The sequence below is a fragment of the Pseudopodoces humilis genome, chromosome 2 (assembly GCF_049639895.1).
Source record: "Pseudopodoces humilis isolate 2021_Gansu_Grassland_sample_001 chromosome 2, ASM4963989v1, whole genome shotgun sequence".
NCBI lineage: Eukaryota > Metazoa > Chordata > Aves > Passeriformes > Paridae > Pseudopodoces > Pseudopodoces humilis.
Window position 1 is genome coordinate 105,294,634 of NC_142201.1, and position 12,829 is coordinate 105,307,462.

The 12,829-nt window shown below is 39.1% G+C and overlaps 1 protein-coding gene across 6 annotated transcripts in view; it reads left to right on the forward strand.

Moving 5' to 3' along the window:
* Nucleotides 1–12,829, forward strand: part of ROBO2 (roundabout guidance receptor 2) — a 417,898-nt gene that overhangs the window by 384,504 nt on the left and 20,565 nt on the right. For all 6 annotated transcript variants that reach the window (XM_088051137.1, XM_088051139.1, XM_088051141.1 and 3 more), the window contains 2 exons: nt 444–704; nt 3,977–4,191. In XM_088051137.1, the coding sequence (XP_087907263.1) occupies nt 444–704; nt 3,977–4,191 (476 nt within the window). The remainder of the gene's footprint in view (nt 1–443; nt 705–3,976; nt 4,192–12,829) is intronic.

Here is a 12,829-nt window from a genome sequence, read left to right on the forward strand (position 1 = left end):
GATCTTTGTGGGTCCCTTTCAACTCAGCTTTTAAGTGCATGAATGCTACTACATAAAGCTTGCTCTGCCTTTTAAGAATGCTGCTCTTTTCATGTCCAGGTCAATATTCATTCTCCTACGTTAATGATCCTGGAAGTGAGTTAGTTCATTTTTGTTGTTGATTGTGGTGTAACATTATCTAATCACCATTAACAAATGTGATAATGGGGCAGTAATTTTTCTGTTGCATATCTTGCTTAAGTTGCTTAGCTGTTATGGGAAAAATTAAACTGACTCAGTAAGACAATCTAAGCAATTATTACCCTATTTTCATGAAATTTTAGAACACACACTGTGTGCAAGGTTTCCAGCTGTAGCAAGAATCCTGCATACCATCTACACCCTCTACTGTGCGGCAGAGATGAGTTTTGATATGCCCTAAGTTTATTTGGTTTTTATTTTAGATATGACAGTGATGGTTGGTGTCCGCCTTTGCCAGTTCAGACCTACCTGCATCAGGGCATGGAGGATGAGCTTGAAGAAGATGATGATCGTGTCCCCACACCTCCTGTCCGGGGAGTAGCTTCATCTCCTGCCATCTCCTTTGGGCAACAGTCAACTGCAACCCTCACGCCTTCCCCACGAGAGGAGATGCAGCCAATGCTTCAAGCTCACCTTGATGAGTTAACAAGGGCTTACCAGTTTGATATAGCAAAGCAGACATGGTAAATGTTTGAAGGGGTCACCTGTGATCAGGGGAAATGAAATAATAATAATAATAATAATAATAACAACAACACATTCCTTTTTGACATAAATGACTCTGTTCAACAGTGTTTCAATTACGTTTCCAAAGAAGTAAAATGGAAGAAGAAAGAGCAAAATTCTACCCATAGTTGGAAGGCCTTACATGTCTTTATGTGTTCTTTAAATCATAATACTTGGTAATATGCTAAATTTTGTCTAAAAAATGTAAAAACCATATTCCTCCACAATTTTGCACATGTTCAGCTAAATAGTAATGCCTACCTCCTAACATCTTTTATAAAGTTGAGAGTACTCCCTTTTCAGACTAGCAAAAGACAGGAATTTTTTTAGAATTTTCAAGAACTTTAAGATTCTAAATTCCTGATTAAAAATAATGATAGTCTCTTGAAATAGCATTGTGGCAGCTTTTACACTGTGTCACATGAGAATGAAGTATTTGCATCTCTGTACTTTGAACTACCATGAGAATTTCTGATTCGTAGGAAAAACCCAGAAACAGCAGAAAGCAAGTTTGTAGTATTTACAGGATGCATCTAGTGTTTCAGAGTGCTTTATGCCTGTTTAAAGGAAGAGCAAGCAAATACCACAGTAACATTTCCCCTACAAAACAAACAGAAGCAATCTCTTCAGGGACTGAAAAAGAACTTGTCAACTGCACCAGGCTGGGAATATGGTGAAGGTCAGTTGCTTCCTGGATGCTCCCTGAGCAGCAGTTGTCCTTTTACAACTCTTCCACCCAGACAAAGCCCGCGACTCTCGGTGGAGCGGAGCAGAGCTAGTTACAGAATGGCACTCTGCCAGCAGAGGAGCAGCCTTTCTTCCCTGGTAAATAAAGCCACCAAGTTATTCAGCTTGAGATCTCATAAATACATCAGGCAGGTAGGCAGGCGGTGCCAAACCAAAGCCAGCTGTTTTCCCTGGACACCGTGGAAGCCTCGGGGCTTGTCTGCAATCTGCACTCAGTCAACAGGGTACCTCGGTCCTGCTGCAGCGCTGTGCTGCCAAGCACCGAGCCCAGCCTGCCTGTGGGACAGACCCAAATCCCAGGCAGCAGCTAGACCTGGCCTGTTGAAGGTACTGGCTTCTGAGCCAGCACACAGATGCACACCCTGCCAGCACAGGCAGGCGCTGCTGCATTGTGCAGCTGTTACCCTTCCTACGCCCTCCAAACCTCCAAACCACTTCAGGCATGGAGAATGGAGCAGGACGCTGCACCAAAGCCTCATGCAGCTGGCAGGAAAGGTCTTGCTCCCTTTTTGGAGAGATGAAAATTCATTGGGAAGTTTCGTAATGTGCTTAGGATTATACAGATTTTAATGTTACTCTTGTGTAAAGTCACAGTAATTGAGCCTGAAACTACAAAATAAAAAAAAATATATTAACAAAGACAACCTTTTTTTCATACCTTTTGGGTATTGGGCCGAGTGCTGAAAGTGATTTTTATGACATATATTTTTGGGGGGATTTTTGTGTTGTTTTGGGGTTTTTTTTGTTTTTGTTTTGTTTTGTTTTGTTTTGTTTGGCTGGATATGTATCATGCTAGTAGAAAGTTCTCCATTGTTTTGACTGGGAAGGAATATTTTTCAGTCTTCTTTTCACAAAGTTAACCTGTCCATTGTAGAGGCAGGGAAAACTAAACAGCAAAATGAGACCTGTCAGATAGGTTACTGTGGGAGAAGCAACTGAGAAATAGAGATCAGCCAGCTAGGAATTTAAGAAAGAGCCTATTAGAGATTACTGGAAAAGTACATAATCATTATGGCCTTGATCCAGCAAATCACTTAAGTGTATGCTTAACTATGAGTACATGAGAAATTGACTTCAATTGTTCTATCACAAGCTTAACATTAAACATATACTTAAGCATTTTGCTTGATTAGGAACTAATCACACTGTTTATTGAGGGTTAGTTAGATGGTAGTGCCCTTTAGTGCCCCAGTGTTTTGAACACTGTGTAGAACACTAAAAACCTGGTGTCCAGGCAGAAAAGTGTTCAATAACTGTTAATCAGAAGGGGATTGTATGTCAGAAAGGAAGCACTTGTTCTGGAAATTAGATTCAGAATAAGCAATAAGTTAAAACCTACACTGAGGTGAAGAAAGTTACCAGTACTACACAACATTTACCATGCCATTCTCATATCTGATAGATTTACATTACAAAAATAAAAAAAAGGCTTATTGGATAACAAGAATTCATTCATGTAGGCAATAATTCAGCACAAAGTTTCCACTGAAAATGTATTATAGCTAGGAGCCAAACAGGTGACAATTGTAATTTCTTCAGTTTTACTGATGTCCAAGCAAGAGACCAGCAGAATCCTGGATCCCATCCAGAGTGCTGCCGATTCAAATCAGGTCATGGCACCTCATGCAGAGCCACCCAAGGATTCCCACGTGCCTAAGTTAGCAATTTCAAGCGTGGTACATGCTTTTGTGCCAAGGCCAGTCATGCCTGGCTCCCCTGGCACAGCTTGCTGTGTACCTGTTGTGCTGTGGGGAATGCTGCTCTGAAGGCTGATGGTGTTCTTTTCTCTCAAACTCTGAATCCCATGCTTGCCTTTGGCCATTTAGCTATCCTGTGGGTGCTCTTTTTGTCTTCTTTTTTTCTTTTTTTTTTGTTTTATGTGATTGCTGCATGCAGTAATTTCACACATGCATGCCCTAATACTGCTGCAATTAAATCAATTAAACTTCCTGGAATAAAGCAAAATGAAAAGGCCTCACTGATGATGGGTTCATTGGACTCGAAAATTTCTTCTGTCCTGCTGGCCATTTCCTCCTCTTTAGGGTGACTTTTGCTTCAGGCACTGCATCTGTTTAAGCGTAAGGAGTGAGATTTAACTTTGGTTCAATGTGTGATTTGCAAGGGGAAATATTGGGTGAGACACTTACGTGCTAGGCTGGGATTCAGAACTGTGCTTTTCCATGGATTTCCTACCTGATTTCTGTAGCCTCTGTGTCTATCGCTCTTCATTGTGAGAAGACAATCCTGACCTTCCCCATCCTAGAGGATTTAATCTTTATTCTTTTTATTTAAGACTGGAAAGTGTGCAGGCACTCTGGTATTAGAAGCTGCGGTGAATAACTGTACTGACTTTTCTTGAGTTTGGCCTAACCAAGCACATTTTGTAAATCTATTTCAGGACTTGTTGAAAGGCTTGTGTTTTATTGACTATGGGCTGCAAAGCCTCATCCATTCTGATAACTTTTCCTGTTTGTTTGTGTAGGCACATCCAAAGCAATACACAACCTCCTCAGGCTCCAGTCCCTCCCCTAGGATACGTATCTGGAAACCTTATTTCAGATTTGGAAACAGATGTTCCAGATGATGATGATGATGAGGACGATATTGAAGAAGAAACTGTAGAAATCAGTAGGCCACTAAGAGGTCTAGAGCATACTCCAGGCTCCAGTATGGACAATCTAGACAGCTCTGTGACAGGTAACCAAACACAGTGACACCAACTTGTTACTACCAGTAAAATGCATCACCATTTGGACTCTTTCTAAGTGAAAATTTATTCCACTTGATTTCTGTAACATTTAAAATGTTAATACTAAAGTTAAAGAAGGATTTTTAAATACTTTGCTGCAAAATGATAAGGAAATTCATGAATTTTAAAAAAGCTTTAAAGACTTGAAAGAAAATTCAGTTACATCCTAGCTTTCATGAAAGGTTCATTCTACTAGAGAAGCAAGGCAGTTACATAAAAAGGAGGGGGAAGACCTCAGCTTAGCAATATATATTTAATAAATCAGGAGCACCATAAAAATGTTATCTTAAAGCACTTTTAGATATTCTGCTGGGCAAATGCTTTCCCAGATGAACACAAGGAAGTTAAAGACTTCAGAGTAAGTGTAGCTAGATCAGCACAATATTTATTTCTAGAGTAAATACAACATTTTTATAGGAAAGTGTGTATTTTGAACATACTTTGTATTGCTGAATTCAGTAATTGTTCCATTTTAGAAAATCTGTTTAATAATTCTGACTCTCCTTCCTTCACTTCTTTCTGTCCTTTGCATGCCTTGGAAAGCTACATCATCATCAAAGGGGACCTAGAAAGGTCTGCTACAATAAACTAATGCATGGAATCTGAATGAATGAAATTGCTGTTGGTGGTGCTGTAGGCAATGAAAGACACTGTTTTTCAAAAACACAGATTTTATATGGACTTCATGTACTTTTTGTAAGCAGCGGTGCAGTTCTCTTTAGGTTGAACTAGGGCCTGTGTCCATAATGTGGAGGTGTGCTGGAGACCCAAATATCCCCAGTGCCACAGCGTTAGTGGGTGCTGCTTCAGTTTGTGATCTCAGCAGCTCTGATTGTTTGCTTTCCATTAAGGGAGACTTGTTCAGAACAACTTCCTACCACAGCAGCACTGAATTCCATCTTTGTCTGGACCTCTGAAATTCCAAGGCTTTTGCACTCACACTTAAAGATTGATTTCTGAAAACACTGCAGGAATATGACAGTGATGGAGCATCAATAATTTTCTTCCTTTGCCTTGTTGAGTGAAATAGTGTGTACTTTAATCCCACCTTCCAGGTTTTCCTTCACCCTAGAGCCAGACTGCTTGCCAATCTAATTAAGATTTAAGAATTGCATCTGTGCTGCTGCGATTTGAAATCCAGATGCAACTGAAGGCCATAAAGTTTAAATCCCTGAATTGAGAAGGTTAACTTTTTAGTGCTTGAGTATGTTAACTCACTTTGCTTGAATTTCTAGTGTAATCTCCCTCAGGCTATAATTCTGCATAGTTTTTCATCTCTCACTAGTGGCTCAGAAGCCTTTCTGTTAGCAATTCGCTAAGAATTTTGCACTAGTAGAACAGCAATAAATAAATAAATAAAGGTTGGTATACATTTTTCATTTGGTATATATTACTATGGCAATGCTTATGTATCTGTAAATCAGAAAAAGAATGTTTCCACATTTCTATCTTCACCTCATAGTTTGGGCCACCCTCCCAAGACTAAATAAGGAAGAGTTGTATTCCTGCGCCAATCTGAAACTTTAGTGCTTATTAAAATCTATCATTTTACGAATAACCTTCAAACTTGTTATAATATTTTAAAACCTTGTTTAATTTTTGAAGTGTTAAATGTCTAATCACTGGACTGTTAAAGGCTTCTTGGTATTTTGGGAGAAATTGGGCAGAATTTGATAATATAGACTGGGAGTATACTTAAGGTGATCTAAATACACTTCTAGTCATCCCCATCACTAACTTCATGTGGCCTCATCCAGCTGAAAATTAAGGTTTTTCTTTTGCTTTTTCTTTTGCTTGTTTAATTACTGGCTGGATCTATTCCTTGCTCTGGTTCACTGCATGGCAAGGTGTGTGCTGGCACTGCAGGAAGGGAAGCAAAATTATAGACTGCCCCTATAGCACTTAGGCAACATTTAGACTGACTTAATTAAAGAATGATAGCCTTACAGAAGTACACCCAGAGTGTTAGCATAAAGGGTCTGTAAGATGGCAAAATATCCATATAACAAAATTACTTCTGTATTCCTCAGTTACTATATGGATAAAACCTTGATTTTAGAAGAGTTTGTATTGGGCTTGTTTTATTCCAATGGTGGAAAGATATTGCCTATTATAGTTGAGCAAATTTTGTTTTTCAAAAGACGATTTTAATTTTTGTTTATCTGTTTCTGTTAACTCTTCTAGGCTGTGTTTGATAGTGTTCAGGAGTGTATAGCAAATTGCTTCAGTTGCTCCCAAGCTGTTTCTCATTCTTCAATTTGATTGCTCTTAAAATACTGTAGAACAACTAAATTGTTCCTTCTTGTGCTGAGAATACATAAGCTGCTTCTTCTCAGAGCCCTTGGTGACTTCAGCCAGCATTTTTCTAAGAATTTATAGATCATGTTTTCTCTTCTCTAAATGTATTTGAAAATGGAGGCAAATGAGAACAGCTGACCCAGATGAAGCAATATTTCTGTTCATTCTGAAGTGCCCTGGGAGTTCAGTGTTTGTGAGAAATCTAAATTGACATCCCTTGGCCCAGACTTCCTCCAGAGTTGCTGTGGAGGGAGCAGGGTGAGGTTCCTCACCCTGCAGTGTTAGCAAGCCTCAGCAATGCCTCAAAGATACCCACTCTTGGGTTGGAATGGGGCTTTGTTCTTCATGGCTGAGCTGAGAACAAGGATTTCCTGCAGCACCAAACGTGGGATTCTCCGAGGGGAAGCACTGGCACTGCGTGAGCCAAAGCACAAACTACTGAATCCCTCTGACACCACAGTGCTGCTCCTTTAAACTGTTTAAAAGTCAAGTTGTCTTCCAGGCCCTTGAGTTTTAGTCACAGCTAACTGAAGATTCAGACAAGGGTTTAATCTGCACTATTAAGCTTTTCTCTTTGCAGGTGGCAGAGACATAATGTTGACATGTATAATAAAGTGAAAAGACAGGAGGAATGCACAGGAACTGTATTTTAACATTCTCCAGATATCACAAAGAGAACTCAAGGAGGGAGGTTTAGATTTGCACATTTGTGAGATGCAATATGAAATTAAAGCCAAGGTTTTGCTCCATTCCCAGTGTAGTTTGTTAGGATTTTGAGTCACTGAATCTGCTTAAAAAGAAAATACAAAGAACCAAAAAACACTGGTAAAACTTCTGCTCCCTTGACTTTTAATTCATAATTATTTAGGATTATTTTTTGCTTTCAGAGACACATTGAAATAGGGGTTTTTTTCCCCTCTTGCTTAATGTTTGCCTTTATAATGAATTGCTGTGCAGAGTTATGGCACAAATGGCCACAAAAAGTCTGTTGCCCTATTCCACTTTAATAGACTTAATTAATTGCATATGATGACTGTAGAAGAAATAAATTTGCTTCTCATTGAAATGACTAAGAGAAAGCCTAGGTTTTTTCAGGTCAAAGTGTTATGGTCTGGGGGTTTTCTTTGCCCTCTCCTTATCTCCTCTTCCTCCTGCAGCACCAGTGAAGCTGGTAGTGAGAGCTGCTGTATCTTCAGTCCTGGTATGTTTTGACTGAGGGAAGAGTTGGACTCATTAACTAGAATGGAAATTATTGCAGGACCTCTTATACCTAACTGATACAAACTGATATAGACAGAGAGACATTCTTTTAAACAGTGCCTCAAAAAATAGGTAACAATTTTTTTTTTTCAATAGAATTATATAGATCTAAATTATGAAAATCTCTGTAGATTGTGTAGCTCAGCAAGGAAGAATATCCTTTATTTGACATGTTTTGGTCTTGATTAAAAGACTCACTGATCACTGTCTGTATGGAAAAGTAGTTCATACACTGTGTCTGAGCACAAAAGGAATAATTCTCGAAAACTGCACAATATCATTTTCATGAGCCATATTTTACCATGGCAGAGCTCAATATTTGTATTGATTTGCTTAGGGGTACCTATTGCAAAAGATTCTATTTTATAAGCAGTTAGACAGATTGCATTTAATAGGAAGAATGTGCTTCATGGATTAAATATGTGCTCAGAAAATAGGAAACTGATACTTTTTGTATCTCATAAAAATGGTAATGCAACAATTAGCAGGGTCATATTATAAAGCACAGACTTTACTCCAGCTTAATGGATCTAGGGATATGCATTCATCAGCAACGATAGATTTAGCATAAAATGACATGTAAATGAATTGATGACTGATCATAAATTAATTTTAGTGCTGAAGAAGTAATAGAGACACAGCAAGTTGCCACTTTATCATAGTATTTTACTGCTCAGCAACATTTGAGCAACTACTTAATGTTCTGTGTGCATTTCTTTTCTAACAGCTTGAATAAATTTGAGATTTTTTTGTGCCTTTCAGCAATATGGAAACCAAAAAATCTAGAAGGATGGAATGCAAACAGAAATAAATTTGGCTAAGTGACATAAATTCATTTTTCATTAGATGTTTATGAAGGTCATTAATTATCGTTGGACCTGTGAAGTGCTGAATATCTATGAATTTATATTATAAATTATATATATTTAATGTTTGTATATATATATATATATAATATATTTATGGGCTTTTTTTAGTTTTTTCTGCCCAAAAATAAAACATTTAAAACTTTGAGGTTTATTCAGGTGTATACATTTAAATATATGGGCATTTATGTTGGAGGAAAGTAAAAAACAAAGCCTAGTTTTTGGAAGTGTATTTATATTTAGATTCTGAATTCAAACACTTATATTACTCTTCTTTACTCTGATGGTACAATGCCTATTTCCCCTTCTATTCCCTCACTTCCACCAAAATCAGTGGGCATTCTTGCTGTGTAATCATGACAGTGGTCAGACATATCCAAGAGAGGATGATACCTTCCTCCTATACAAAGGCTAAAAGAATTCTGGAACTGATTTCAGCTGAAGTAGCATCAGTCCCCAAGGACATCACCCACACTTCAGAAACATGAGCAGTCTATCCCTGTTCCATTTAAAAACTGCAGAAGAACAGGGGCTTAACATAAATATGTGCTGGATGTTCTTGTAAAGGAAAATACATGAAGTAAGCACATGGAGGTTGGTAGATGCAGAAAAGTATCTAATGGAACTCTCAGAAGTGCCAGATTAGTTGTGAGCAGCTTTTATTTCACAGGGGCATTAGACTTTTTTATTATTATTTTTTAAGTAAAGCAACAGTACACTTTACAAAGAAAAATTGCATTTTTATTGCCAGCAAATGCCACTAAAAGCAGTAGTATGCAATCTACTGGAAGCTGGCACCTCTGTTTCCCTCACCTTTCCCTGAGAGCAAAGAAGCTTTCTATTTTCATTAGCACCAAGAGATATTTTATGGAGCAAGAAAACAGAGTTCAACTTTTCACAGAGCTGATTTTGTTCTGCATAAAGCATTTACTGCTGCTGTCAGCAAGAGTAAAATTTACAGTTGCCAGAAAGCGTAAAAACTCAAATGTGCTCTTGGAAAACACACAGTGAGCTGCATGTAAAGGAGACACTAAAAGCCTGTTTCATCCCATTTCAAAATGCACAGTTGATCTGAAGGGAACGTCAGCATCTCTTATTCTGCCTTTATTCAGAGAAAAAACAAATGTGCATCTGATTTGGAAAGCAAGAGGCCAGTGGATGCCTTCAAACAAGCAGTCACCACGTGTGCTGTGTTAACACAGCTGTGTGGTGGCCTGAGGTGCCCGGGCTGGGCTCCAGCACTGCCTTCTGGGCAATGTCTACACCTCTGCAGGTCAGAGCAAAACGGGATTTACTGCTGCAGGTTTTGCTGGGTGGGGAAAAGAAATGATTTATGCAGGAAAACTGAATAGCTCAGGAAGCAGTAGAAATAATACAGAGATTTAGCCTTTAGCTCCCTGGTGACACACAGCTGTGGGTGCTGTGCATTTCTCAGGATGTTTTGCTGACTTCGGCAGTTAGAAAAAGTTCCTATATAAAAAGTTGCTTCTGGCAACCAGAAGGAACGTAGAATGGTTTGGACTAGGATGGACTTTTAAAGGTCATCTTGTTCCAATCCCCCTACCATGGACAGGGACACTTTCTACTAGCCCAGGTTGCTCAGAGCCCCATCCAGTTTGACTTTGAACACTTCCAGGACTGGAACATCCACAGCTTCTCTGGACAGCCTGCTCCAGTGCCTTACTATCCTGATGGTAAAGAATTTCTTCCTTGTATGTAATCTAAACCTTCTCTCAGTTTGAAAATTTTGCTTCTTGTCCTGTCACTACAGACCTTATCAGAAAGCCTCTTTCTGTCATTGGAATGATCCCACTTTATATATTCAAATGCTGCAGGAAGATCTCCCCAGAGCCCTCTCTTCTCCAGGCTGAGCAACCCCAGTTGTCCCAGCCTGTCTTCACAGAAGAGGGGCTCCAACACTCTAATCATTGTTGTGGCTCCTCTGTGGACACACTTGAACACAGGTCCATGTCTGCCTCATGCCAGGGACCCCAGAAATGGATGCAGAAATCCAGGTGGGGTCATGACATCTCAGTAAAACTCGTGTCCCTGCAAGAACATGCTTCCAGCATGACAGGTCCCTCCTAGAACAGCTGCTGGAGGAGAGGGAAAGGGGGAGTGATCTATATTCCCAGCCTTGCTCATACTCACTGTCCATGGGAATGTGGAGGAGTTGAGGATCAGAGCTTTTTTATAGGGTTAGGCTAGAAAACTGGCAGTCCAATAATAAAAATGTAGATAATTTTAGAAAAACTGCCATGTCTATGAGTGTGTAGAACAATAGCTGTATTCACACACTATGCCCCTTTGCAGATTTTCAGTATATTTCATACCTAAAATGAGATTATTTTGTTTTACTGATTAACAAAGCAAACAAAAAACAGCTACTACACACAGCTTGAAAGTGTCACATCCAAATTACCATGTGCATTGTGTGTTTTGTAACAGCTGTGGCTAGCAAATGGACAAAGCAATGTGAGAAATAGAAATTAAAAGTTCTCTTAAAACATCCATAGTCTCACGGACCATGACACTGAAAACAAAAAGTGCTCTATATATGGTTTTATATGTCTCTACATAGACAATAGAATATATGGCACAAAACCCTTGGTCCCTGAAATTAATGGCACACGTGTTAAATTTTTAGCATCTAAGTATCATCCATCCTTTGATATGTGTAGCTCTAGTTACATTTTTATGTTTCAGCTTGTTCTCACATATTTTGTGGAAAGTGTCTATAAGTGATTGTTTGAAAATGTCCTCAGTTATAGAGTTTCATTTTCTTACATCTTCATTAAGTGTTTTATCTGTAGTATCTCTTTTCATACATCACCAATAACTGTTGCTGAGCATCTTTGCTCTCCATTCTCTATGATGTCCTATCGCACTTTGTTCGTTCAGAAAATGTCTTCTCAGAGGAAATTCAGTTCTAGCCTTCCCTTGCTATTATCTGGGCTCCCTCACATCTGTCTGCATCAGGTCGAGTCTGTTTGGAAAATAACAATTTTATGTGTGCTTTTGGCAAGCAGAATCAAACTCTGTCACTCTCTGTTGCACTTAACACACTTTCTGCCTGTCAGACCTCCGCAGACCTCTTTGGTTTCTTTTCTTGTATCTGAGGAGTGCAAGGGTTTTTGTTATTATAGCCTGCCACTTCTCTGACATTAAAAGGTTTGGTAACTGCAGCATCACAAAATAATCCATTGTTCTTGGGCTTTGTGGTGCAGCATGCTGCTGAATTCCAGGATTCATTCATTGTACTCATGACCTGTTTTTGCAGGACATTTTTAATATTTGACACCACCATTAGTTAATTAGCCTATCAATTAGCCAATAAGCAGGTCATTATTGATTTACTACTTAACAATTTTAAACACAGAAATGTTTTCTTGGACACAGATTTTTAAAAGGCTACTGTACTGCTACACATTTCATGTGCATTTACAGAAATTCAGCTCTGCTAACTGAGTAAAGTCAGGGCCATGATGCATCCCTCCACACGTGTCTTCATGTCTTTGAAAACCAGTTCTCTGCAGATTCTCACAAGTTCACTGGGCTTTTTTTTTTTTTTTTTTCCCAACATATAGCTTTTACTAAAAAGCACATTTCAGGTACTTTGAGATGGGGGTGGTGCCTGTACTATCTCAGAACAACACACTGTGTCCACACAGCACCATGCAATGCCATGCAGCAGCTCAGGTCCCAAAAGCTCTCTGGTAGCTCTGCACCTCACCCAGGTTTGGTGCTCATTTAACAATGCCCTGTTCCTGGAGCAAAGTGTCTGCTGCTGGCTCTTCCCTTTGCCTCCTGCTTCACTGCATGGTGCAGAATGACCCTGGGATATGTTAGAAGTACAGAACATCACCATCTCCATCTGAAACCCTGAAAGAAACAGAATTACAGTACTCAGAAAAAAAATAAAAATTAAGCTTTTGAAAGTGATGGGCAGCTGATTGATGCTTGATTCATGCTTCAGAAAAAATAGAACATAAGCGAAGAGCAAATAAGATTAATCCTTTCTTCTCTATTTTGCTCTTTATATTTCAGTTATGTCAAGATTTCTGTGCTTCTTCCATGTGGTTTTTCTGGTATCTGGTTTTCTGACTGCATTTTTATGGTGTTGTTATCACCTTCTTCTCCTGCAGTGGTGGTAATCCATAGT